This window comes from Macaca thibetana, chromosome 15, assembly GCF_024542745.1.
Source record: "Macaca thibetana thibetana isolate TM-01 chromosome 15, ASM2454274v1, whole genome shotgun sequence".
Taxonomy (NCBI): Eukaryota; Metazoa; Chordata; class Mammalia; order Primates; family Cercopithecidae; genus Macaca; species Macaca thibetana.
Genome location: NC_065592.1, coordinates 15,547,300 through 15,572,301, shown reverse-complemented (window position 1 = coordinate 15,572,301; position 25,002 = coordinate 15,547,300). Strand labels below are relative to the sequence as shown.

The following is a 25,002-nucleotide window of genomic DNA, read 5'->3' as shown; positions in this document are numbered from 1 at the left end:
GATATGGTATGATGTGATCCATCTATGGTATGATAAGTATCACCTGCTATATAATCTATATAATCTAGATAGATAGATAGGTCTAGGTCTTACTTCCTCATCAGTAAAATGAGGGAGATAATCCCTGCTCTGCTCATCTAAGTAAGTTGTTTTGAGAAGTAAATAAAATAGTAGATTTGTAGACATCTTGTTATCTTGAAAGTCCTGAGTAAATCTCAGGTTCTTTTTAATCAATAACTGAAAAACCAGTCCCTGTCCTGAACGTTAAACAGGAAGATAGACTTGTGTCAGATTTCTTTATTTAGCTTTCTGATAGTCCTACCACATGAAGCAATGAAGACTTTGGAGTCAGGATCTCCTTAATATACCAGACTCTTGCCCCATACTGTCCACCCACTCACCCAACAACGTGCTTCTCTCTCGCCATGCAGAGCTACTAATGTTCAACCTCCCACCTCACTGGACTCCCTGTGACTCCAGCTCAGCACGGATTCTGATTTTTGCAACACTTTTTTAAGCCAAACTTGGAAAGCAGCTCCACTTCCAATGATAGCCTGTTTCATGCTTTTCTGTGTTAAATTGACTTTGTTTAAAATGGCTCTTTGTTTGCAGCACATATTCAGAGGGATAGCTGTGTCCCTTGATTCAGGACAGGATGCCAGGTAATAATGACAAATAGTAGCTAAAATTTATTGAAAATACTCCACTGTGTGCTAGGAACTTTTCTGAGGACTTTATATGTATTTTGTTTTTTGATCTTCATAACAGTAGTCTTCATAAGGACTGTTAGGATTTTTACAGATGAGGAAATAGAGGCTTAAGATTAGGCAGCTTGCCCTTGGTCACACAGTAAGTTATTGGCAGAACCAGGACTCCAGCCTTGGTCCGTTCCACCTGCACAGCCCAAGCTCTTAGTGGGCAGGTTGTACCATGTCACGCCTGCCCAGGTGAGCAGCCACTCTCACTCTTTCTCCATGTGTGTGGCCCTTGCCGTCACTGTCTATTCCAGGGGCTGATCAGAGACCAGCTTCCCCAGGGCAAGTGGCATAGATTTTAAGACAGCACATTATCCACTTCCTGTGACAGATTAATGACAAGTGAGTGACCAAAGGAGAGATGACCTTTGCCCAGGCATCCAGAGCACTTTCCTTAAGTCAGTTCAAGTCAACAAACACTTACAGATTTTCTTGCGTGTTCAGATGTTTTACGAGACTTTGGGCTGAATTTGGGCTTCTATCAAAATAACAAACTGGCAAGTATCAAGTCTGTACTTTCTCTCTAATTTAAGGTTTCTTAATCTGGGACAATGCACAGGCCTCAGGGGTTGCATGAGCCCTCTGAAATGGTATGTAGAATGTTTGATTGTGGAGGGAGAGGGGAAGTTGGCTTTTGTGCACTCTTTATTACAGAGGAACCATGGCTCTCAAAAGACTTTCAAGTAGTGCTATTTCTAATGGTGTTAAGAGTCCTGGTGCTAATACAGTGGGGTATAAGGTTGGTTTTACCAACAAACCCAGTCTTAAGTATTTGTTAGGCTTCTTTTCCCCCCACAAAGTATATTTAAACAGAACAAGGATTGAATTTCAAATTAATTTTCTTTGAGGGCAAAAATACCTCTGTGTGAAGCTGTGATTTCCAAAGCCTTCTGATAGGAATCAGTGAACAGCGGGTATGATTCAGAGCTCTGAGTCTAAATCCATAGCTTCCCTTGCTTCTTGAATTCAATTAAAAGTTTAAGAGAGAGAGAAAATGAATCTTGGACTTCTGAATCTCTGTTCATTAAGTATTTTCAAGCTTACTGTGTGAAACGCATTAGGAATTTCACAATGAATAGGACTTCCTGCCCTCATGGAGTTTGTGCGTTGGCACCTATATATATCTTTGTATTGCTAATGCCATTGCACATGGTAGTGCTCAACTACTGGTTAAATAAATGTCCCTATTGCATCTTTATTAAGGTAAAAAGAAAGCCTTTGGCTTTGATTTGTTTAACATCCTGTTATTATGAGTCCCAGTTACTTTCCAAGCATTGAGCACTGGAGATACTGTAGTAAGGATAACATATATGGCCTGTCTCCTGGTGGGAAGACAGAAAATTAAGTAGAAATATAAGTAATTGTGAGCTTGGATTGCTGCCATGGAGGAATTGACTTGATGCTATGAGAAGAGTTATATAACTGAAAGACCTGGCCTGACAGGACAAGAGTATGAGGGAAGGGTTTGCTAAAGAAGGGGTATTGGAACTGTAATCCCAAAAGTGAAGAGGAGTGAGCCAGGTGTGAGGTTGTCTAGGCAAAAGGAACATGCTTGCATTGCACGCCCACTTTGGTTGCCATTTCCATTCAGAAGAAAAGTCAATGCAAGGAAAAGAGAGTACTTTCTCAGTAATTTAGCAAGCATTTCTGGGTACTCGCTATGCATGAACAGGGGACAACAATGAGTGAGAGACAGTTCTGGCCTGAAGAAGACATTCATAATGTCATAGGCAGGCCAAGAGGTGCTGGCCTCTCCCAGGTGTGGCCTCAAAAGGAGGCTTAAAATGTTCCTGCTGCTGCTGGCACCATTTGGTTCCCCATTCGGGTTTCAGGCATCAGTCTTTATCTTGGAGTTGGTGCCTCAAAGGCAGCCTAAACTAGTTGATGCATGCTGCAAAAGTCAGCATCAACCGTCAACCCATGAGAAGCTTTGGTGTTTTTATTGATTTTGTGTTTGTGGTGAGTGTTTAAGGGAGAGAGGAAGGGTGGGAGGGAGAAAAAGAGAGACTGAGAAGAGGTGAGGGTGAAGATGGGGAAAAGACTGAGCTGGTGAAGAAGTCAGGACTCTGGATCAGCAAAGTCTGTGAAGACAGCAGAGCTTTGTGTACACCCATTCCTGAGAGGTGACCCCTGAGGACTGATTCGGAAGTAAATGAAGACCGTCAGCTAGAGAAACAAGCAGAACTCTTAGAGAAACCCTGGATAATTATGAAAATGATAGTTAAACAGCATTTCTGTTTTTCCTAATTATAAAAATAATTCATACTCAATGCAGAAAACTTGGAAGACATAGGAAAAATGAAAAGAAACACCCATATCCTATCATGAGAATGTAAGAAACAAATGAGATGTTGGTCCATGTAAAGGTTCTATTATTTACCAGGTACTTATCACACACTCTTGTTACATATGATAGAGAGAATCAACCCTATTACTGTGAGGGTGAGGCAGCTATAATAAGGGTTAATGAAATATAGAAGACATTGTTTTGTAGTTAGCCTATTAAAACATATATCTATGGGGAAAAATGTTAATTCTTCCTTATCCAGCAAGAGAATGAAAAGTTGAAGAATCTTGAAGATTTGTGAAAATGTTTTACAGGATTTGGTGTCAATTTGTTTTTTTAAATAAAGTGCCATGGGAGCCTCATAACCACCGCCTTTCCTCCCATTTACTCAGAATGCAAAAGTACTGGGATGAAGTGTTTGCTGTTCACAGCCTCATTTATTTTCTGTTCCACTACTATTGATCTGTTAGGATTGTCTATACACTTATTGATTGCATAACATTTTACTTAGATGTTGTCTTCGTGAGTCACTTAAGTACACAGCAGAAGTTTACCCTAGCATTGGCCCGAAACTGCAGAAGATCTCAGCTTAAAGATGTCCTGCTCCAGTTTGTGGCCTTACCCCAGGTGTTGAGTGAGCATCTTTCTATAGAGGTCAGCTGGAGCAGAATGCTGTCTTCCTGGCTGCCTAACCTTGGGCAACAGCCAGACTCCAGAAATAGAGCTCTGATTGAGGCAGACCTGCAAACAGCCTGACTAGGGGAGGTGTCCACAGTCAGTGGGAGAGGAACACACTCTCCCACTGAGAGCGTCTGGAGACACACCAACACACAGCAAACGTGGGCCTATCCCTTCCCCTTTCTAGGTCTTATTTCTTCATCTATAAAATAAGAAATTTGGAGTGGAGTAGATCTGAGAGTCCTAGTTACCTGGACCTGGGGGCTAACAGGCAGATTTCCAAGTCATCACTTTAGTGCTGATTACTAAAGCTTCAGGAAGGGATGACCATTAGTTTTATAATCATTCTTTTAAAATATATATATATTTAGATGGGATCTCACTCTGTCACCCAGATGGGACACAGTGGTGCAGTCTTGGCTTACTCCATTCTCAACCTCCTGGGCTCCAGGGATCCTCCCACCTCAGCCTCCTGAGTAGCTGGGACTACAGGCACATGCCACCATACCTGGCCAATTTTTGTATTTTTTTGTAGAGACAGTCTTGCTGTGTTGCGCAGGCTGGTCTCAAACTCCTGGCCTCAAGTGATCCTTCTGCCTTGGCTTCCCAAAATGCTGAGATTACAGGTGTGAGCCACTGCGCCCAGCCATAATCAGTCTTTAAACTACACACATCTGGTTTTTTTTAAATCACTTTTCTATTATATCTCATAATTTTTGAACATGTAATTTTAAAAAATGTCATAGGGAATGGCTAGCTGTTCAAAGGAAGGAAAGATAGTCACTACCCAGCCTGGGCAACATAGCAAAGCTCCATCCCTAGAAAAAAGTAAAAATCAGCCAGGTGTGGTGTTGTGTGCCTGTAGTCCCAGCTCCTTGGGAGGCTGGGGCGGGAGGATCAACTTACCACAGGTTGTCAAGGCTGCAGTGAGCTGAGATCACACCACTGTACTCCAGCTTGGGTGATAGAGAGACCCTGTCTCAAAGAGGAAAAAAAAAGGCAGTTACATCTTGAAGGTGTGTTGCCCTTGGTTATAATTTAGTTTGAAGAAGGAGACAGAACCAGCCAGTAAAGAGGGGAAAGCCTGTTACGTAGAAGGAAAGCCAAGAGAATAAAGGGAGAAAAGATTTTCTAGAAGAAAGCAGAGTGGATTGGTCATGTTAGAGCATGAAAGTCAGGGAGTTTTGAAGTTTAGTTGGGGAGATGTAAGACCACTGGACAGAGTAAAAAGACACCACTGGAGTCCTTCAACAGGGTTCTTTCATAGAGAAGTCAGAGCAAAGGCCTGACTTACATTAAGGAGGGGCAGGTCTTGAAGCAACAGAGGTGAAGATCTAGGCCTGTGGTTTGCAATGGTTTGTAAGAAAAGGCTTGAGAGAAAGAGAACAATAATCTGATGGGGTGAGAGGGCATCTAAGCAGAGTAGTCAGCAGAGCTGTGTTTTTAAGGGTAGAGATAATTGTCTATTTGAAAGCAGCACGGAAGGAGGTAGGAGAGAGGAAAGGGAGGGGATAGAGAGGTGCTAGGATAGTGAGGACTTCAGATGGAGTCCAACTGCCAGGGCTCACATCCCAGATCTCCCAGTCCCTTATTGTGTGACTTTGGTCAAGTTACATAACCAACCTCCTTATACCTCAGTTAACTTGCCTATAAGATGAGGATGAGAATAGCACACTTTGTAGAGGTGGTGTGAGGTCACAGATTTAAAGGATTTAGCAGCAGCACTCACATGTGCTAAATAAAATGGTGGCATTATTATTATTAGGGACAAATAGGACCTAGAACTTGTAGGAGGAGCCATCTGTAGGGTGTTCATTCTAATACTGTCAGTTAAAGCCTTAGGAACCAAACATCTCCAACAGAACTCGAAACACATTGAAAATTTGGGGTCCTGGGCTTATACCCTATTCAGATGATTTCCCTCCAAAAAAATAGGAAATACCACGTCCATAATGACTGAGATTGCCCAGGCCACCAGAAGTCTTCGTCTTCAGTGCAGGCACTGAAGCACCCACTACTTTCTAATACTTCTTAATTTACCCTATGATTTATCCTACAGATTAGTCAGAAGAAGTTGAAAAAATACGAGAAAGAGTATCACACCATGAGGGAACAGCAGGCCCAGCAAGAAGACCCCATCGAGCGATTTGAGGTTTGTTTGCTTATGGCCTACATGTGAGGAGCTCCCAGGCTTTCATTTCCTATGATTGTGCCTGTAACTAGCTTCATTGAGTCCTTTTTAAAATTCAGTTCCTCTGTAGGTTCAAGTTTTAGTTTGAGTTTGCAAATTAGCAAGCAAGATCTGTTTTTGTTTCAAACCAGCTGCCTGGTTTGTTATAGTTCAGTGGCTTTTCATCACGGTTAGTAAATAGTAGCTGCTTGACAAGGTCACTTGAATCAGTTAAGTATTTCTTTATGGAGCTAGAAAATAAGTAATTGTTGATTTGGAAGCACATGAGGTCCAGCCATTTATCATATTGTTTCCATAGGACTTAGAAATTTATTTTGAGGTTTAGCCCTGAGAAATGACATTTCCATCTGATTTTTATGTGTCTATAACTGGTTTCTTTCTACTCTTCAGCGGGAGAATAGGCGTCTACAAGAAGCTAACATGAGATTGGAACAGGAAAATGATGACTTAGCCCATGAGCTGGTGACCAGCAAGATTGCACTACGGAAGGACCTGGATAACGTAAGTCCAACGGGTCTGAAGGGAAAGACTGCACTGAGACACTTGACTTTTCCCCTCAAGAGATCCTGGAATTTTGGTATTCCTTATTCTAGCCACCTGTAAAGTTTCCCTCTTGTGATACAACTTGCTTGTCAGTGTCACTTCCCTCCTTTCCTTCAGGAATTATCTGTTGTCTCACAAAGCTCTCCTTACCACCATCTTTTCTCATTGTGCACATAATCCTTGAGCTCCTTTCCCAAACATCATTTGATTAAGAGACTTTGTGGTTAATTCTTACATTACTATAATTGGCAGGAGCATTTAATCATCATAATTACCTTAACCTCCCCCCTCAGACAAGAGATTTTGTTATCCTACATATTTTGTGCCTGTTGAAAAGGCATTGCCAGTTGGAATGCAGCTCAGTACCTCAACAACTTACAGTTTTATCAGGAGTTTCTGTTGACAGATGTTTCATTTTTCTTTGCTTCTCCTAATCTTAACAATTTTGGAATGATGTCTTTTCTGGCAGAAACCCTTTACTATTTTCTGTACTAGAAACTAACCTTAGAAGAAATGGTATAATCTCTCGATCATGGTTTAGGTCAGAAGTTGGCAAACATTTTCTGTAAAGGGATGGATAATAAGTGTTTGAGGCTTGTTGCCCTACAGTCTCCATTGCTGCTACTTAGCAAAAGCAGACATAGATGATATGCAAATGAATGAGCATGTCTGTATTGCAATTAAAAGCTTTATTTACAAAAATAGGTGACAGGCTGGATTTGACCCTTGGACTGTAGTTTGCCACCCCTTTAGATTTCCCTGCCAGGCTCCTAGGATTACCTTTTTGCTCATTGGTTTCCTAAAGTTCCAGGGATGGGCTCAGGCTGTTGAGGATTTTTATGGGGGTCTTACATTATATGCACTGAAATAGGGTCCATGAATTTCAGGATGTCCTTGACATCCACCAGAAGCGTAGGAACATTTTGTGTACTCATGCATTTCCTTGAAAGGCTGTGCTTTTGTTTAGTTCTCCTAGGTAGAAAGACTATGGTTTCATCAGATTCTCAAAGTGGTTAACAGGCAAGATAGAGCCCACAGTATCTACCAGTTCAGAAAATGTAGGATAGACCTGGATACTAATGCCAACTACTCTACTTTCAGCTTACCTTGGACACCCTGTAAAATGAGGGGTGGTAGAATAATAGCTATGTCACAGGGTATAGAGAGAATTACATAATTAGATGTATATGAAAGCATCATAAAAAAATCAGGCACAGGCAATGTTAGCTCCCTCTGCTTGTCTGCTTGTCATCTACAAATAACTGAATTTAACAGGGAAGGCTCCTCTTTGCAGTTTTTGCAGGGAGAATGTTTCAAGGTCATTAGCCCTCAATGACCAGAACCTAAGCTCTTTTGATGGCTTTTTGGCTTACCACAGTCTGCTCATCAGGGTTGAGTTTCCTCCTTACGGTGCAAATTCCCAGCATATCCTCTGTTCCTCTTTGTAGAAACACTATATGGGTCATTCACTCCCTGTTTGGGTATTTCTGCCTAGTGAGTGGAGGGAGGCAGGTGTACATGGAGCAGGGACTACTGAGGCAGGGCCAGAGGTGTGCGCCTAACACAGCCCTCAAAGCAGCTGGGGGTCATGCAGAAAGGAGAAAAGAAAGGAAAAGAAAAAAATACGGGTCTTGAACAGGAGCCTTTGTGTCCTACAATGAAATTAAGAGGCAGCTTAGGCCAAAATTCCAGGTGGATTTTTAGTTTGAGCTGTTGCATTTTCCAGTCTAACAGGCCCAGTATTAACAGTGACACCCACTAGTGAGTCATAGACTACTTATGTTCTTAAAACCTGCCCCTAAACAATATAAACCCTTTTTCAAGTCGTCTTATCCTGACACAGTAGTCAGAGAACTAGGTTTCATTCCTGATATTAGGAGTGCAAAATAATAAGAATTATAATATTAGCTCCCATTTACTGATGATTTGTGGTGCCAGGCACTATGATAAACATTTTACTAAACTTTCATCTCTCTCACCGTTACCTCAGCCTTGAGAGAACAGTAATGTACGTTCCATTTATGGATGAGGATTTTTTTTTTAGCAGCTATAAAACTTGAGATTCAGTTGAAGGCACCCAGGAAGAAGCAGAGCCAGGCCCATGGAACTGGAATGTCCAGAGTTTTTTTTTTTTTTTTTTTTTTTTTTTTTTTTTTTTTAACAGTGCCACCCTGTTTCCACAGTACATATGGGACAAGGAGCTATGAGTCGATGTCATAACCATATCAAAAACATGAGGACCAGGGATTGTGACAGAAGGGCTAACATTTCTTGAGCACTTACCAAGTGCTAGGCACTGTTCTAAGTGCTTTCTATATATTATCAAATCCTCAGAGTAGCCCATGTTGTAGTAGGGATATAATTATGATCCCCATTTTACTGATGAGGAAACTGAAGCAAAAAGAGGTTAAATATCCCACACAGATCACCCAGCTACTGGCCAAGCCCTCAAATTGAAGGCCTGACACCAGAGCTCACCCTCCTACGCAGGCAGCAGGGCTCAGGAGCGTCACACCAGGGCCCATCCTGCAGTCATCTAAAATGCTGCAGAGACACACCTTTCCCACACTCACTTTCCCTTCCCAAGTTAGACTTCTCTCTATAGTTTCTTGTGAATCGTCACTGAAAATCAGCCAGATTCTTCCTCACTGAAGGGAGGATTTTGGGGCCCTTTCATTATATTTTTACTTTAGGGACTTAGGTTTTTGAAAGAACTTCATTCCTTTGAGCTCTTTCCTTCCTGCATCTCAGAGAAAAGCTCTGGTGTGAGGCTTTAAAATTTCCATAGCCCTCTTGTATTTTCGGTTAATTATACATCACTTTTGTTATTCATCACCTGTCACTTTTGCTGTTCTTCACACAGCAGCTGTGGAGAAATTCCATGACAGCCACTTAATTCCTAGGTGACCCCAATCATGACTGGACCTGACACTGGTGCTGAAAGGATGAGGGGAACCTATAGAAGGTCCCTGCAGAGCTGATAGGACCATGTTCGAGTCCCCTCTAGCAGGGTCACTCCTCTGTGTTGAGACAGATGTGGGAGTGAAGGAAACTGGCTGGTGAGCCCACCTGCTGTCCAGCAGGATGTGAACTCTGGCATGGCTGCTTATTAGTTCTGTGACATTTTGCAGATTGCTGAACTTGCCCCATTGAGTTAACTTGGCCCCTTTATTAAAAATCAATTGACCCTAAATTTGCAGGTTCACTTCTTGATTCTGTCTGCTCCATCTATTTGTGTGTCTATCCTTAAGTCAATACCACACTGTCTTGCTTACTGTAGCTTTATAATAAATCTTAAAATCAGTTCATGTGAGTTCTCTGACTTTGTTGTTCTTTGCATTTCTGTATCAGTGTTAGAATCAGCTTGTCAACTTCTAGAAATAAAAGCGTCTGGCTTTTGAGGGAGGTTCATGGAATCTGTAAATCAGTTTGGGGAGAATTGACATCTGAACAACAATTGAGGCTTTCAATCCAGAACATGTTAAATTTTTCATTTATTAAGGTCTTTTTCAGTTTCTCTCAGCAGCAATGTTTTTTAGTGTTCAATTTACAAGACATGCACGTTTTAATCTATTGTAAAGTGGTATTGTTTTTTAAATTTCATTTTCCAGTTGTGTATTGCTAGTCTCTAGAGATGCAACTGGTTTTTGTGTTGTGACCTTGTATCCTGTGACCTTGTAAAAACTCATTTGTTAGTCTGGCAACTTTTAAACATATTTTTTGGGATTTTCCACATATATAATCATATCATCTCTGAATATAGTTTTTCTTCCTTTCATATTTATCTGCCTCTCTTTTTCTTGTCTCACTGCACTGACTAGCATCTTCAGAACGATGCTGAATGGTGAGAGTGGACATCATTGCCTGGTTCCAGACATTAGCTGTAGGTTTTTCATAGAGTAGGTTGAAGAAATAAATTCTCCTCTGTTCCTGTTTGCTGAGAGTTTTTGTCATGAATAGGTGTTGAATTTTGTCACATGCTTTTCCTGTGTCTGTTGAGAGAATCATTTGGTACTTCTCCTTAATTCTATTAATATAGTGAAATAAATTCACTTTTCAATGTAAACCAACCTTGTATTCCTAGGATAAACTCCAGTTGGGGTTTCTATTTTTTATTAAAGATTTTAATTTTTATTAAATATTTATATGTTCATACGGAATATTTGGAGTTTTCTTTAATATTTTTGTCTGGTTTTGTCATTGGGGAATGCTGGCCTCATAAAATGAAGTGAGAAGTGTTCCCTCCTGCTTTCTTGAGGACTTTATGTATGATTGTTCTTTAATTAAATCTTTAGTTCCCTAGTGAAGTCATGCAGACCTGAAATTTTCTTTGCAGGAAATTAATTGTGAATTCTTTTTCTTTCTAGATATGGAGCGATGCAAATTTTCTAATTTTTTGTGTGTCTGTTTTTATAATTTGTGTCTTTCAAGTAATTTATCCATTTCATCTTAAGTCTGTTGATATAAGGTTGTGTGTATTTCCTTATTCTCTTAATGTTTGTAAGATCTGTAGAGATGTTTCATTTTCATTCCTGATGTACGTCCTTTCTTTTTCCCACTTTGACATAACCAGCCTAGCTAGAAGTTTATCAATTGTTTTGATCTTTTCAAAAGCCAGCTTTAGCCTGGGCAACATGGCAAAAATTAGCTGGCTGTGGTGTCACGTGCCTATATTCCCAGCTACATAGGAGGCTTAGGTGAGAGGATCACTTGAACCCAGGAGGCAAGGGCTGCAGTAAACCGAGATAATGCCACTGCACTCAGCCTGGGTGACAGAGTGAAACGTTGTCTCAAAAAGAAAAAAAAGCCAACTTTTGGTTTTATTGAGTTTTCTCTGTTGTCCTATTTCATTGATTTCTGCTTTTACTTTCTTTGGGTTTCATTTGCTCTTTTTCTGGCTTCTTAAAGAGGAAGCTTGAATAACTCTGGACCTTCTTTTCTAAAATAAGCATTTAAAGTTATTAATCTCAGCCAGGCACAATGGCTCATTCCTGTAATCCTAGCATTTTGGAGGCCAAAGCAGGAAGATTGCTTGAGCCCAAGAGTTTGAGACCAGCCTGGGCAATATAGCAAGACTTCGTCTCTACAAAAAAATTTTGAAAAATAGCTGAGCATGGTGACGCATGCCTATAGTCCCAGCTACTTGGGAGGCTGAGATGGGAGTATTGTTTGAGCCCAGGAGTTCAAGGTTACAGTGAGCTGTGATCGTACCACTGCATTTTAAAAAGCCTAGGCAACAGAATGTAACCCTGTCTCTTTGAAGAAAAAAAAAATCATAAATCTCCATGTAAGCACTATTTTCAGCTGCATTCCACATACTCTGATGTGTTATGCTTTTATTTTCATTCAGTTCTTGTGATTTATTCTTTCACTTATACAAGTTTATTAGTAGTATGTAATTTAATTTCCAACTATTGTTTTTCCCAGAAACTTTTCTGTTGTTTATTTTTCATTTAATTCTGTTGTGATCAGAGATTATATCCTGCCTGATTTTAATCCTTTTAAAATATACTGTTACTTATTTTATGGCTTATCATATAATCAGTTTGGGTGAATGTACCACATAGACTTGGAAAGTATATATGTTCTATTGTGAGTGGAGTGTACTGTGTCAGTTAGGCCAAATTGGTTGATAGTGTTCAAGTCTTATATAGAACGACTTGATTTTCTCTGGTGGTTCTGTCGCTTACTGAGAGAGCGCAGTGGAAGTTTCTGTGACTCTAATTGTGCATTTTTCTTTTTCTCCTTTTAGTTACGTAGGGATTTGTTTCATGTAATTTGAATTTCTGCATACATTTTGGATTGTTAACACTTTCTTAATGGAGTGACTTTTTTATCATTATGAAGTGTCCCTCTTTGTCCTTGGTAATATCCTTTGTCCTGAAATCTGCTATATCTGACATTTTTATAGCCAGTCCAGATTTCATGGTATTGTGTGGTATGTACATCTTTTTCCATCCTTTTACTTTTAACGTGTCTGTGTCTTTATATATAAAATGGATTTTTGTTTTATCCAAATGATCATTTGTTTTCTATTTGTCCTCTTTGCATTTTTTTTCTCTTTCTGTATTCTTTGGTTTAATTAGGTATTTTCATTATTTCATTTTATCTCCTGTGTTGCCTGATAAGCTATTCTAGAGCTTCCTCTTCTCCAGAGCCCTGTCCCATGCCTTCCAGCCACCCTGACTTCCTGTCTCCTTAACCCTTTGAGGCTCTCATGCTCTGCTTGGAACCTAAGCAGAAAGTAGGGTGAAAGCAGGACCTTGTTTCATATGTTTTATCCAGTTTTCTGTTTATAGTAGGAGGATAAACTTGCTCCCTGTTAATCCTTCATGACTAGAAGTCTGGATTTATGTTTATTGTGACAAGATGCCCTCTCCTCATATGCTGATGTAAATAGAATGTGCGGTGGGTATGGTGCCGTTAGAGGACCCTGGTTGGGTCAGGCCAGTATCCTCTGTGCACCTTCCCATTGGCATGACCTTGAGAGTCAGCTTTAGGAGTGGTGGCGCAAATGCTGGGCTCAATGTCAGAAGACTTGGTTTCAGATTCCAGCTATGCCACATGCTAGTGAGAGCTTGGGGAAATCACTTCCCCGCCTAACTGCTTTATAAACTGGGGAGTTGGGGTGGGCAGGGAAGATTGTTGTGTTAGAAGACCCATTTCATCAGCAGGCTCCTCCATACTCCTCAGAATCAGTCTTAGTATGAATCATCATCTACCAAGGTAGTGATGATGAGAAAAGGACAGAACATAAGTGTGTAGCACATGCTTCAATGTAATGCTCAAAAGATGTTAACCGAGTCCAAGCGAGAGAGGATAGGTTGTTCTGTTGGTTAAAGTAAAACAGAATCTTTAACAGGACTTCATTCTCCTTACTAGTTATTTTCCCTGTTGTTTGAGTCTCTTCATTTCCTTTTTTGATTGCTTCTTGGGTTTGAGCTAAAGAAGGAGATGATAAGCTACTCCCCATGAAGGACATAACTGCAGGGCCCAATTTAATTGCATGCATTTGCAATTTACCAGTAATTAATGGCCTTTTGAATCTGCATATCATGCCATTCTCAGTTCCCCCCTATTTTTCTCTCTCTTTTGAGATGGAGTCTCGCACTGTTGCCCAGGCTGGAGTGCAATGGCGCAATCTCAGCTCACTGCAACCTCCGCCTCCTGGGTTCAAGCGATTTTCCTGCCCTAGCCTCCCGAGTAGCTGGGATTACAGGCGCCTGTACCACACCCAGCTAATTTTTTGTATATTTTTAGTAGAGACAGGGTTTCACTATGTTGGCTGGGCTTTTCTCAAATTCCTGACCTTGTGATCTGCCCACCTCGGCCTCCCAAGGTGCTGGGATTACAGGCGTGAGCCACCGCGCCTGGCCCAGTTCCCCATTTAAGGACCCAGCTCTCTGGAACCTGTTTCTTCCAAAGAAGATACAGGAAAGGAAGTAGAGTATAGTGGAAAACTCAGTGGCCCAGTTACACTACTTTAGGTGATGTCAGAATTTCAGGGAAATCCTATCCACATCAGGAGCCCAGCAGAGACCCTCTGTATTTAGTCCTTGAGTCTTCTCTAATATGGTATAGTCAGTCATCCTTGGAGTGACCAGCACCAGGAACTCGTATGTCAGGCAAAAGTATATCATTTTCACTAGGACACACAGTTACACCCACTAGACCTTTGCATGCTTTAGAAAAAGACGGGTGGAGAGTGGCCATTAAAGATAAGAAAAAGTGCCAGGAAAGGGACTGCCTCCTTTATCAGGTAATAACAAGAAAAATGCCAGACGGGTTGGATGAAGCAGAGGAAACACACTTTGGAGGAAGAAAACCAGTTTATTAATAATAATAATGGGCCGGGCGCAGTGGCTCAAGCCTGTAATCCCAGCACTTTGGGAGGCCGAGACGGGCGGATCACGAGGTCAGGAGATCAAGACCATCCTGGCTAACACGGTGAAACCCCGTCTCTACTAAAAAATACAAAAAACTAGCTGGGCGAGGTGGCAGGCGCCTGTAGTCCTAGCTACTCGGGAGGCTGAGGCAGGAGAATGGCGTAAACTCGGGCGGAGGAGCTTGCAGTGAGCTGAGATCCGGCGACTGCACTCCAGCTTGGGCGACAGAGCGAGACTCCGTCTCAAAAAAAAAAATAATAATAATAATAATAATAATAATAATGACGGCTACCTTTTATTGGTATTTACTGTATTCCAGGCACTGTGCTGAATGCTTTTCATGCCTTATCCCTCAGATGAAGAGCTGGAAGCTTAGAGAGGGTCTCAATGACTTGTCCAAGTGGCACATGGTCAGTGAACAATGGGCATTGAACCCAGGCTGTGATGCCAGAGGCTAAGCTCCTAACTACTGCCCTGTACTACCTCTGAGTAAGAGACTGGGACAGGTACTTAGGCATGAGTGTATTCTCATTGCGACCCTGGGGATATAGTTTCCCCTCTCTGAATCAGAGTTTCCCCATCATCTTAAGATGGGATTATGCTAAGTAATGTAAACCCTTTGCAGTTCCCAATTCTTGTTTTGTGACAGCATATCTTAAATGTTTCAGGCTGAGGAAAAGGCAGATGCTCTGAATAAGGAGCTGCTGATGACCAAACAGAAGTTGATTGATGCAGAAGAAGAGAAAAGACGGCTGGAAGAAGAGTCTGCTCAGGTAAGGGAACTCTCCCACATTCCTGTCTCACAAATGCTTGAGAATTGGGAGTTCAGCTGGTGGCTTCCTGTTGGCACTAGAAAACCTGGAGACATCTAGCTTCAGTTTCTCTCCAAAGACCTTTTTTTTTTTCCTACTATGTAAAATCCAGTGGTTCCTAATTAAAGCCTAGGAGGAGACAGTGGGTTGAGGCCCATCCTTTGTTGGGGCAGGAGAATTTCTGTGTATCGGCATCTGAGTGTAACAATTAAGAGGGGGTAGAATTTCTGCAGAAGGAAAGCACACATCATATAATGCCTGGCTCTTTCCCTACTTGTCCTCTGCTGTCTCCCTCGTAGAGCAAGCTTGGGAAGTCTTGTTCTGAGCCAGTGCTCCATAGTCATTGGAGACACAGAGCTGCAGGCATGAGAAGAGCTCTGGGTGCTGTGCGCCCAGGAGCAACCCCCTCCCCTGTCGCACCTGGTCCTCCAGGAGGCAAGACTGGCTGGGGTGAGAGACTGCAAAGCCCTTTCTACAGAAACCATGAGATGCTGAAAACCCGCAGTCCTCTTATGAGCTCTTTGGTTTGTGCCTGGTTTGTGCTGCCGTCTCAGTGAAGGTCCACAGGTTGGCTTGTACTGGCAGGGAAGACCTTCAGCAGAAGCCTCAATCTGAAATGGGGTCTGACGTTTTTGGAAGTTTTAACTGTTCTCTCCCTCTCCTGCATCAGGAACAGGGGATTAGTGCTGCCAAGATTGAAGGAAGAAGGTAGCTGAATTAGAGGACTTCCAGGGTTTGGTTCAGCACTTTTTGGGTAGCCTAGCACTAAGCGATTGGTGACAGAACTTCCCTTTTTTTAATGTTAACATAGTCACTTTTGCCTTTTTATGTGTGCAGTTAAAAGAAATGTGCCGTCGGGAACTTGACAAGGCAGAATCTGAGATTAAAAAAAACAGTTCTATCATTGGTGACTATAAGCAGGTAAGTTCCAGTACCCTGGGACTGGGCTGTGTAATCTGGAAGCCTGTAGTCGGGAAAAAATGTATACCCACCCCCCACCCCCTAACCCAAATGCAAGCACTCTGGTTTCCTATCCTGGCTCTGCCCCTTGCATTGACAAGTGGCTTCACTTATTCTCAGTTGTAAAAGAAGGAAAATCATCCCTGTCTGGGAAGGTTGTTACGAGGATTTAAAAAGACCATGTTTGTAGAGTGCCTGGCAGTGCCCAGCACAGAGTAGGTACTTAAAACCACAGTATGTTTTGGTGTGTATTTCAGATTCAGAATTATGAACTTTTGTTTATGTGTAGTTTTAAACCGGTTCTCTCCCTGACTGGTTGAGTTTTAAGAACATAACAAATGGTCATTTTCCCTCCTACACTAGGATCTCATGCTAGCTTATGAGTCTGGCAGGTGTTCAGAAACCATTGGCCATTGAGTGTGGTGCTGCTTGGTTTCTGCAAGTCCTAGGCCAGTGAATGCAGAGGCGGCATAGCTAGAAGAACCCCTACTTATCCACCAACTTCATATCCCCTCTTGAGTGGTAGCAGCCTATTTGCTACTATGTTAATTCCAATTTACATATTCCAGCTTCCACTACAGAATTTATGCAAATGATTACAGTTGCTCAAGAGATTATTGTTTTATATTTGTTTCTTTAGATTTGTTCTCAGTTGAGTGAAAGACTGGAGAAGCAGCAGACAGCCAATAAGGTGGAAATTGAGAAAATTCGGGTAAGACTTATCTTTACCTAGAAGATTTTATACCACCTACTTCATTTTATGGCTGTATAAACAGGTTTTGGGAGGAGGCAGTTGATTTCAAAAGAGAGAGAATCTAAGCAATAAGGCACCTGTCACAGGTCCTGGCTCTATAGTTAACAACTAACATTATGCCTGTTTTCTCTGGAAGGGCGTACAGATGAAATTAAACAAGCTCTAGCTTTAGCTCTCAATGTGCAAGTGCCCCCACGATTTCCAAATGTTGTCTGTAAGGCAGTCGGTGTCAGCAGTGTGATGCTGAGGAGAGGGAGTCATGCAAGTGACAGGTCTTGCTTGAGGTGGTCGGAGTGCAGAGGTCAGAACCATGTGCTATGGCTTGTCACTCTCCAGTGTTGTTCTGAGTTCATGCCTTCTGCTGTAGCATATCCAAGTACAATGAGGACCTTAGTTTATTTATTTTTTTTATTTTTAGAGACAGGGTCTCACTGTGTTGCCCAGGCTGGCCTTGAAATCCTGGGCTCAAGTGAAATCCCTACCTCAGCCTGAGCTGCTGGACTCCAGGTGGGCACCATTGTGCCCAGTTTAGAACTTTAATTGTTTAATGTTTTGTTGGCAGCTTAGGAGCTTTTATAATGTGGTGCTTTCTTTCTTTAAGCTCTACCTATATTACAGTACTTGTCAGATTTTACTAAGATAAGCAATTTACTGAAAGGTACCTCACTAACATATTTACAGCTCAGAGGACAGGAACTTGGGTAGGTTCTGTGCTCATGGCCATGTTTGCGCAAAGCAACATTATACCTGGAGCAAGATGACACTGGCCTTCGTCATAATTAATGTTTAACCAGATCTGTTTTTGTGTGTTTTTTTGTTTGTTTTGAGACGGAGTCTTACTCTTGTCGCCTAGGCTAGAGTGCAGTGGCGCCATCTCGGCTCACTGCAACCTCTGCCTCCTGGGTTCAAGCTGTTCTCCTGCCTCGCCTCCCAGCTAGCTGGGATTACAGGCTTGTGCCACCACGCCAGCTAATTTTTGTATTTTTAGTAGAGACAGGGTTTCACCATCTTGGCCAGGCTGGTCTTGAACTCCTGACCTCGTGATCCACCCGCCTTGGCCTCCCAGAGTGCTGGGATTACAGCTGTGAGCCACCATGGCTGGCTATCCAGATCTGGTTTTTAAATATAACTTATTTTCTGATTCTAAAACTTTAATATTCTTGCAGAAAATTTGGAAGAGTAAATAAGGGAAAAAAGCCCTTATGATCCATTTTCCACATATAACATCATTATTAACACTGTGGTGTGTATTCTTTCAATCTTTGTTCTGTGTTTAACATATAAAATTTCATTCATTCTAAGATAAGCATTTTTTTCCACATTTAAACATCTTTGAAAGTGGGATGTTTTATAATTGGCTTTTTGTGGTTTAATTGGCAGAATGTTTTCTTAGAGGAACATAAAATGACATTTCTTATAGTTAATGGCATCTTATTTTGATGAAATGTGGAATACATTTTATTTGTAATCATAGTTTATGTACATTTTTGTGTTCTATTTCAACCACTATGCATCCATTTTCCAATGTTATAAAAAGTTCCTCAAGAACCTTTTAGAGGCGGTGTACTTCCTTGTATAAATATAGCACAGTATATTTAATATTTAATTGTTTTGAATAGTTTATCCGCTGCTTTTTTGCCTGTCTCCAGTTCTATAGTGAAAATTTTGTACATAAATTTTTATCTAGTTACAGCTTCATTTTTCACCCTGGGTTCCTAGAAGTGAGATTACTGAATTAAGACAATGGTATTTTTATTATTTTTGGTATATAATACCAAGTGGCTTTTCCAGTAGGTTATCTGCTAGTTTACAAAGAGCACAGGTTTTCAGAAACTGTAGTGCTCAACAGAGAAGCCGTCTCTTGGCGTCCCCCAAAGGGGATGCTCACACCATCCTAAAGGGCCAGTTCCTCTTCTTTGCATCTTCACATCTAACATTCAATTTCAGCAAAAAGTGGATGACTGTGAGCGGTGCCGGGAATTTTTCAACAAAGAAGGGCGTGTAAAAGGCATAAGCTCAACCAAGGAGGTTTTAGATGAGGACACGGATGAAGAGAAAGAGACGCTCAAGAACCAGCTGAGAGAGATGGAGCTAGAACTGGCACAGACCAAACTCCAGCTGGTGGAGGCTGAGTGTAAGATACAGGTAACAGCAGCCAAGCTCAGACACGTGCCTGCGGGCTGAGTTTCCTGATGTGGACTAGAAACCCCAGAAATTATCTTTATGGTTTGGGTTTTTCCCTACCTTCTAAACTTTGATCACAGTTGTCATGAAAAGAAATACAGGACTTGTTATTGGCCAGTGGATGTCTCATCAGTATTTGCCCTGTCTTGAGGATTTTCACTTTGTCATATTGAGAATGATACACAGAGCTTGGAATCTTTTGATGGGATGAGAAGACAGTGCTTTAGAAACACAGCTCTACCACTGAACTGTTTGACCTTGGGTTAGTAACCTCCCTACATCTCAGGTTCCTTATCTACAAATGGAAATGATGAGTCCCTATCTGATGGGTTGGTTTGAGGACTAAGTAGGATAGTGTGCACAAATGGCTTGGCAGAATGCTGGGGGCTTTATAAATGCAAGCTTTTATTGTTCCAGTTCCCACCACTTAACTAGCTTCGTGACTGTGAATATGCTACCTGTCTGAACCTCCTTTCCTGATAAAGAAGTTAGGGCTTGTTTTGGTCATCTTTATATGCGTTGGTAGGTCCACCAGCACCTCTAAACCCTAAGCACTGTTTATGGACAGAACAAGTTCAGGATAAAAGCTTTAGGGCTGATTCTCCCTCACTGCACACATTCACTGGGCATCTGCTCTTTGGCAGGCCCTGTTATAGGTCTGGGACTGCAAAGCTAACACCTGGTAGTGTGACTACCCAGGATAATCAGGAAAGGCATCACCAAAGCAGCAGTAGCTGTGCTGTGATCAAAGAATGCACAGGGATTGTAGCTACAGGAGAGGGAGAACAGTGGCAATTCCAGGCAGAGGGAGTGGCATGTTCACAGCACAAGGAGGAGAGTGGCTGCCCAGGAAGGAGCCTCAGGAGTTCTTTCCTTGCAGTAGGGGGCGGAGGTGGTGCTAAGGCTGGAAGAGAGTGTGTGGATCCAGATTGCGAAGCATTTCAAACGCCATGCTAGGGAGTTTAAAGATTTTTGCCGAAATGAAATTATGTCATCAGAAGTAGAGCATTAGCTGTCTGCCTGGTGTGCATTAGGTGGACAGAAGAGGGAGACATAGAAAGTAGAAGACTGTTTTAATAAATAGACCAGGCAAGAAATTAGATCCTAACTAAAAACTCCCAAATCTTTAGGCATCCGAGGCATTTCAAGCCAGTTTGAGACAGGGAATTTCCCAAGGCCTCTCCAGAGTAAACAGACTACATTCTTGTCTTGGCTCTCCTCTGGGGAGCCAATGTCATTGACACCAAGCCCAGCATCCTCATGCGCACTGTTCCTCTTGCAGGACTTGGAGCACCATTTAGGGCTTGCCCTCAACGAGGTGCAGGCAGCCAAGAAGACGTGGTTTAACCGAACACTGAGCTCCATAAAGACAGCAACCGGGGTTCAAGGGAAAGAGACTTGCTGAGAGCAGCTGCCGCCTCCCGACACCTTCAGAAAACATGACACCTTTTGTTGCCTTCTTTGGCCAGATGTGTGATTCTGTGACTTGTCCTAGGACCAGAATGTACCTAAGTCAGATCCATAGACGCATGTTGGTAGGTCACTGGACCAGAGCTCATGAAGCAGGCAACCTCTGGGGTAAGACTACTGATACTAACAGGCCTGCTAGCTCAGCCGATGCTCTGGACACTCTAGAAATCACTCCTCAGTGTGACCTTCCAGGCCTCTTCCCCGTGTAGGTCAACACCTCACCCAGCCTGAAGGCTGAGTTTACATGATCAGAGTTAGGGGATCCTTCAGTCTGTTTTTTTTTTTTCCTAAACCTTTTTTTTTTTTTAAATATACATATTATATATATATATATATATTGTGGGGGTGGGGCAGGGGATCAGAGATTCAAATAATTCTTTTCTGCTTCAATGCCAGCAGAAGGTCCCCCAGGTAGACATGGAGAAGCACTTTGTTTTAAATAGGAGGGTTTCATAGTTGCATCTGAAGGCACCTGGTTCTGTTAAACTGTATCATGCGCAGGTTTTGGGTTTGGCATTATTCATGTTTCTGATCAATTCTATGCAACTCTCATAGTTCCTGTTATTTTTTAGCATTAGCTGCCAAATGACTTCAAAAGGCGGGGGTGGGTGACTTGACTGTGAGACTGGATTATAACATGGACAAATCTTATTTTGCTTAACGTGTCGTGTGTGTGTGTGTGTGTGTGTGTGTGTATGTGTATATATATAAATATCTTTCCCAATATGCCCAGTTGACAGTGTTTAAATTCCAGACTAGGACTGCCGATCTGCACAATTTTATTATGTGGTTATTTGAGCACTTAATTTCACTCAAGGTTCATTGGGCTCTGCTCTCCTCCCTGCCATTGCGGGAGCTGTGGACAGAGCTCCCTCACTTCAAGATTCCTAGTGTTTTTGCACAACAGGTTGTCCAAGCGAGAAAGACTGAGCTGCGTGTCTGTAAATGTCTGCGCAGGGTGCACATGCTGCAAGGTCTCCATCCTGCGGGCCTGTCCCTCCCAGATGGGCTGGGCCTTTGGGCCCTCCTCAGAGTATGCCTGGGTGCAAACCTCACTGTTCAGATGGGCTGCAAGTTCTCACTTCAAAGCTATGGAATGGAGATTTTAGCACCTTTAAAAAAAAAAACTTTGACTTCTAATTTATATAGTGATATGCTGACAGGCTGACACGCAGATGGTTTTGTCCTCTTCTCTGCGTTCAGTGTTGAGGTGGCTGCTTACAAGAGGCACTGGTTTTGTATATAAAGACACTCGGGTTGTTTTGTAGCTCTTTTTCTTATTGGCTGTACTAACGCTTGCTGAGGTTATCTGTAATAAAGGAGGTAACAAGTGGCAACCCCCTCCCCACCAACCATCCCCTTTGCTGCTTTCTGTGTCTTTCTTGTTCAGTTACCAAAATAGCTGTAAGCCTATCTAATGCTAGGTGTGTGGACATTGTGCTAGGGTAGTTTCAGTATGTCAACTTTATGAATTGAAATATAAACCAGTAAAATTGTATTACTGTTTCTTTTGTTGGTTTTATTTTAACAGCATATTCATTAAATATTTTGGTACAAACAGCATTGCTTTGTAAAAACCAGTTTGATCATCATGTGCTCCTGTCGCCTCCCCTTCTCCCCCCATCCCCTTCTCCCCCCATCCCCTTCTTCCCCCCCATCCCCTTCTCCCCCCGTGTCCCCTTCTTCCCACCGTCCCCTTCTCCCCCCCGTCCCCTTCTCCCTCCCCGTCCCCTTCTTCCCCCCGTCCCCTTCTCCCCCCCGTCCCCTTCCCCCCCCCCGTCCCCCCTTCTCCCCCCCGTCCCCTTCTCCCCCCCGTCCCCTTCTCCCCCCCCCCCCCTTCTCCCCTTCTCCCCCCCCTCCCCCCCCGTCCCCTTCTTCCCCCCATCCCCTGCACACAGAAGCAGAGTCAGAGAAGACCACTGTGTGTGCTGTCAGAGAGGCATGTGTGAGTGCGAGGCAGCCCCTCACCCACCTGTTCAGATGTATGGAGTGGTAGGGTGTGGCGGGCCACATGGGGCAAGATGACTGATGACTCTGTGTTTATGATGAACATTGCCCCTCTGAGAAATAACGTGCTGCAGTAGCAGGGATAAGGGATACTTGGTGTTTTTGAGGCTTAAGGAAGCCTTACGGGAGGTAAGGGTCAAATTAGACCTTCAAAGGCAAAAGCATCTCACCAAGCAGAGATGGAAGAGGGAATTCCAGGGCCAGAATGTGCACGTGCAGGGGAAATAGCTGAAGAGTAGAAAGGCAGACTGAGCACCTGGGGGACAGGTGTGGTCTGCTAAAAGCTTTAGGGAAAGCAGTGACATGGAGTTGTATCTTCAGAGCCTCTTTCTTCCCACTGCTTGTCCTCCACATCCCTGCACCATACAGATGAGGCTCCCAGGCCTTCTGCTGCCCCTCTTTACCACCTCAACCCCCTTCTCCATAGCAGGAAGAAGAATGATGCTTCCCTAATCTTATGGTTCCCCCTCCCCCCTTGACCTGCCCTCCAGGACCCCACTTATGCCTAGCCTTTAAGTGGATGCAGGCTGAACAGACCATAGCTTCATGCCTGCAAGGAAGGAAGGGAGGGAGGAAGGAAGGGGGGGGAGGGGAGGAGGGAAGCAGGAAGGAGATTAGATAGATGAGAGATAATAGATAAGATGGATAGATGATTGATAGGGATAGAGATATAGATGAGAGAGCAGGTGGGCCCTGCGCTGTCTTTCTCCACTGCAAGGAAACTAGGAAAGTTTCTAGCTTAGGACTCAGCCCCTGGCAGGTACTCTTGCAGAAGCCAGGACTGTGGCTCCAGAGCACAGCTAGGTCCCTTTGATGCTCACAGGCTGCAGGCTGGAGGACACGTTTCTGGGATCCACATTCTGCATCAGCCTGCTCCATGCTTTTCCTGTCACATGGCTTCGATGTTCAGTAGTGTAGGGACTCGGCAGAAATCCTCATCCCTGCAGCTGCGTATTGGCCCAAGAAAAGGAGTCCGTATACTATTCAGTCTTGGCACACAGGCCTAAAACAACTCAGATGAGGGTCCTGCTTTTGGGGAGGTCCCCTGGTTATGTTGAGGCTGAGATGATTGAGAATAATAATAGTGACACTGTGTGGTAAGTCATGTACAGGTGTATGGGATTCTGTGGGAAGGTATGTGTAAATGCAGGAGGGACAAAGTGGTAGTGACAGTGTGACTGACAACTAAGGGACCTGCTAGCTAGGTAGAGCAGCAAGAGGACAGCAGCATTTAGGTGGGAAGAACAGTAGTAGTTAAGTCTGCTTGAGATGGGGTGATTGAGAGATGAAACTGGGTAATTAGGTTGTGGCCATGCCATGGAGTTTGGAGCTGAGGAGGAGTCACTGGAGAGTTTTAACCCATTTATGCCAGAGGTTACAAATTTTTTTGTGTGAAAAATCAGACCTTGGCGATGACCTTGAGCAGTAGGATATAAATAACTCCCACAAGCTTAGCGTTCCAATAATGGAACACTAGGCATAAATGGGTTAAGCTAACTTGCACTTTGAGCAGTTCCCTGTTGATCCTTTAGGAAGGAAAATTGGGAGAAGAAATTAAGGGTGTGAGCAGAGGTGATACATGATAGAATAAGGAATGGAGAACGGAGTCAGTAAAATTTGGTGAGAGTGACGACACACCAGGAAGATACATTTAGCTGTCAGTGTAGAGATTTGAAATAGTCTGGGACTTGCAAGTTGGAGATACTGGCAATCTGCAGCGGCTCAGTTGTTGGTTAGGCATCTCTAGCACAGGGTTTCTAGAACTCATTGTTGATGGTTTGGTTGATTGATACTTTTGTGCTGTAGGGGGTCTGTCCTGTGTAATCCCAGCAGCATCCCTGGCCTCTGTCCACTGGATGCTAGTGCATATACCCCACTCCAACTGGCACAACCAAAAATGTCTTCAGGTATTGCCGAATATTCCCTGAGGGGGCCAAATGATTGAGAACCATTGCTTGAGCAAGCCGAAGCTAGGAGCCTGGAGAGACTGCCTAGGTAATGTACAGCTTAAGCAAGGGCTAGGAGCTGCCATCCAAGGAGCAGGAGGGAAGACATGGAGAATGGAGCACGGACGGCCAGAGAAGAGCAAGAGTACTTTGCGGTGGGGATGAGGGCAGGACTGGAAAAGCTTCATTGGATTTGGGAGCTGGAAGGTTGTTAGGGCAGTGGCCACGACAGTTGAGGTGGGAGGGCAGGAGGCAGAGACAAGCAAGTATAGATTTTAAGAAACCTGGCTATGAGGGAAGTGGGCAAGCAAGGCCAATGGTCAGAGGGGACTATGGCAGGAAGTGCAGTTGTGCTGGGCCACTCAGACTGTGGTTCCAACCTTGGGCACCTGTTGTCTCCTGCTCACGAGGTCAGCAAGCATGCACCGCAGGCTGAGTGGACCTTCTTTGGCAGGCCCTGCTGCAAACCAAGCTGATTTCCAGGGCCTTGATAATTCTCAGTGGGGAGGCAGTGGCTCAGACCGAATGC

General features: G+C 43.2%; 1 protein-coding gene across 8 annotated transcripts in view; it reads left to right on the top strand.

The window, feature by feature from the left end:
- RABGAP1 (RAB GTPase activating protein 1) overlaps positions 1-22,080 on the top strand; it is a 177,063-nt gene extending 154,983 nt beyond the window's left edge. For all 8 annotated transcript variants that reach the window (XM_050760654.1, XM_050760652.1, XM_050760653.1 and 5 more), the window contains 7 exons: positions 5,780-5,872; positions 6,302-6,412; positions 15,009-15,113; positions 15,990-16,073; positions 16,753-16,824; positions 18,814-19,011; positions 20,333-22,080. In XM_050760654.1, coding sequence (XP_050616611.1) covers positions 5,780-5,872; positions 6,302-6,412; positions 15,009-15,113; positions 15,990-16,073; positions 16,753-16,824; positions 18,814-19,011; positions 20,333-20,455 — 786 coding nt within the window. In that variant the 3' untranslated portion in view covers positions 20,456-22,080. The remainder of the gene's footprint in view (positions 1-5,779; positions 5,873-6,301; positions 6,413-15,008; positions 15,114-15,989; positions 16,074-16,752; positions 16,825-18,813; positions 19,012-20,332) is intronic.
- The last annotated feature ends 2,922 nt before the right edge of the window (positions 22,081-25,002 follow it).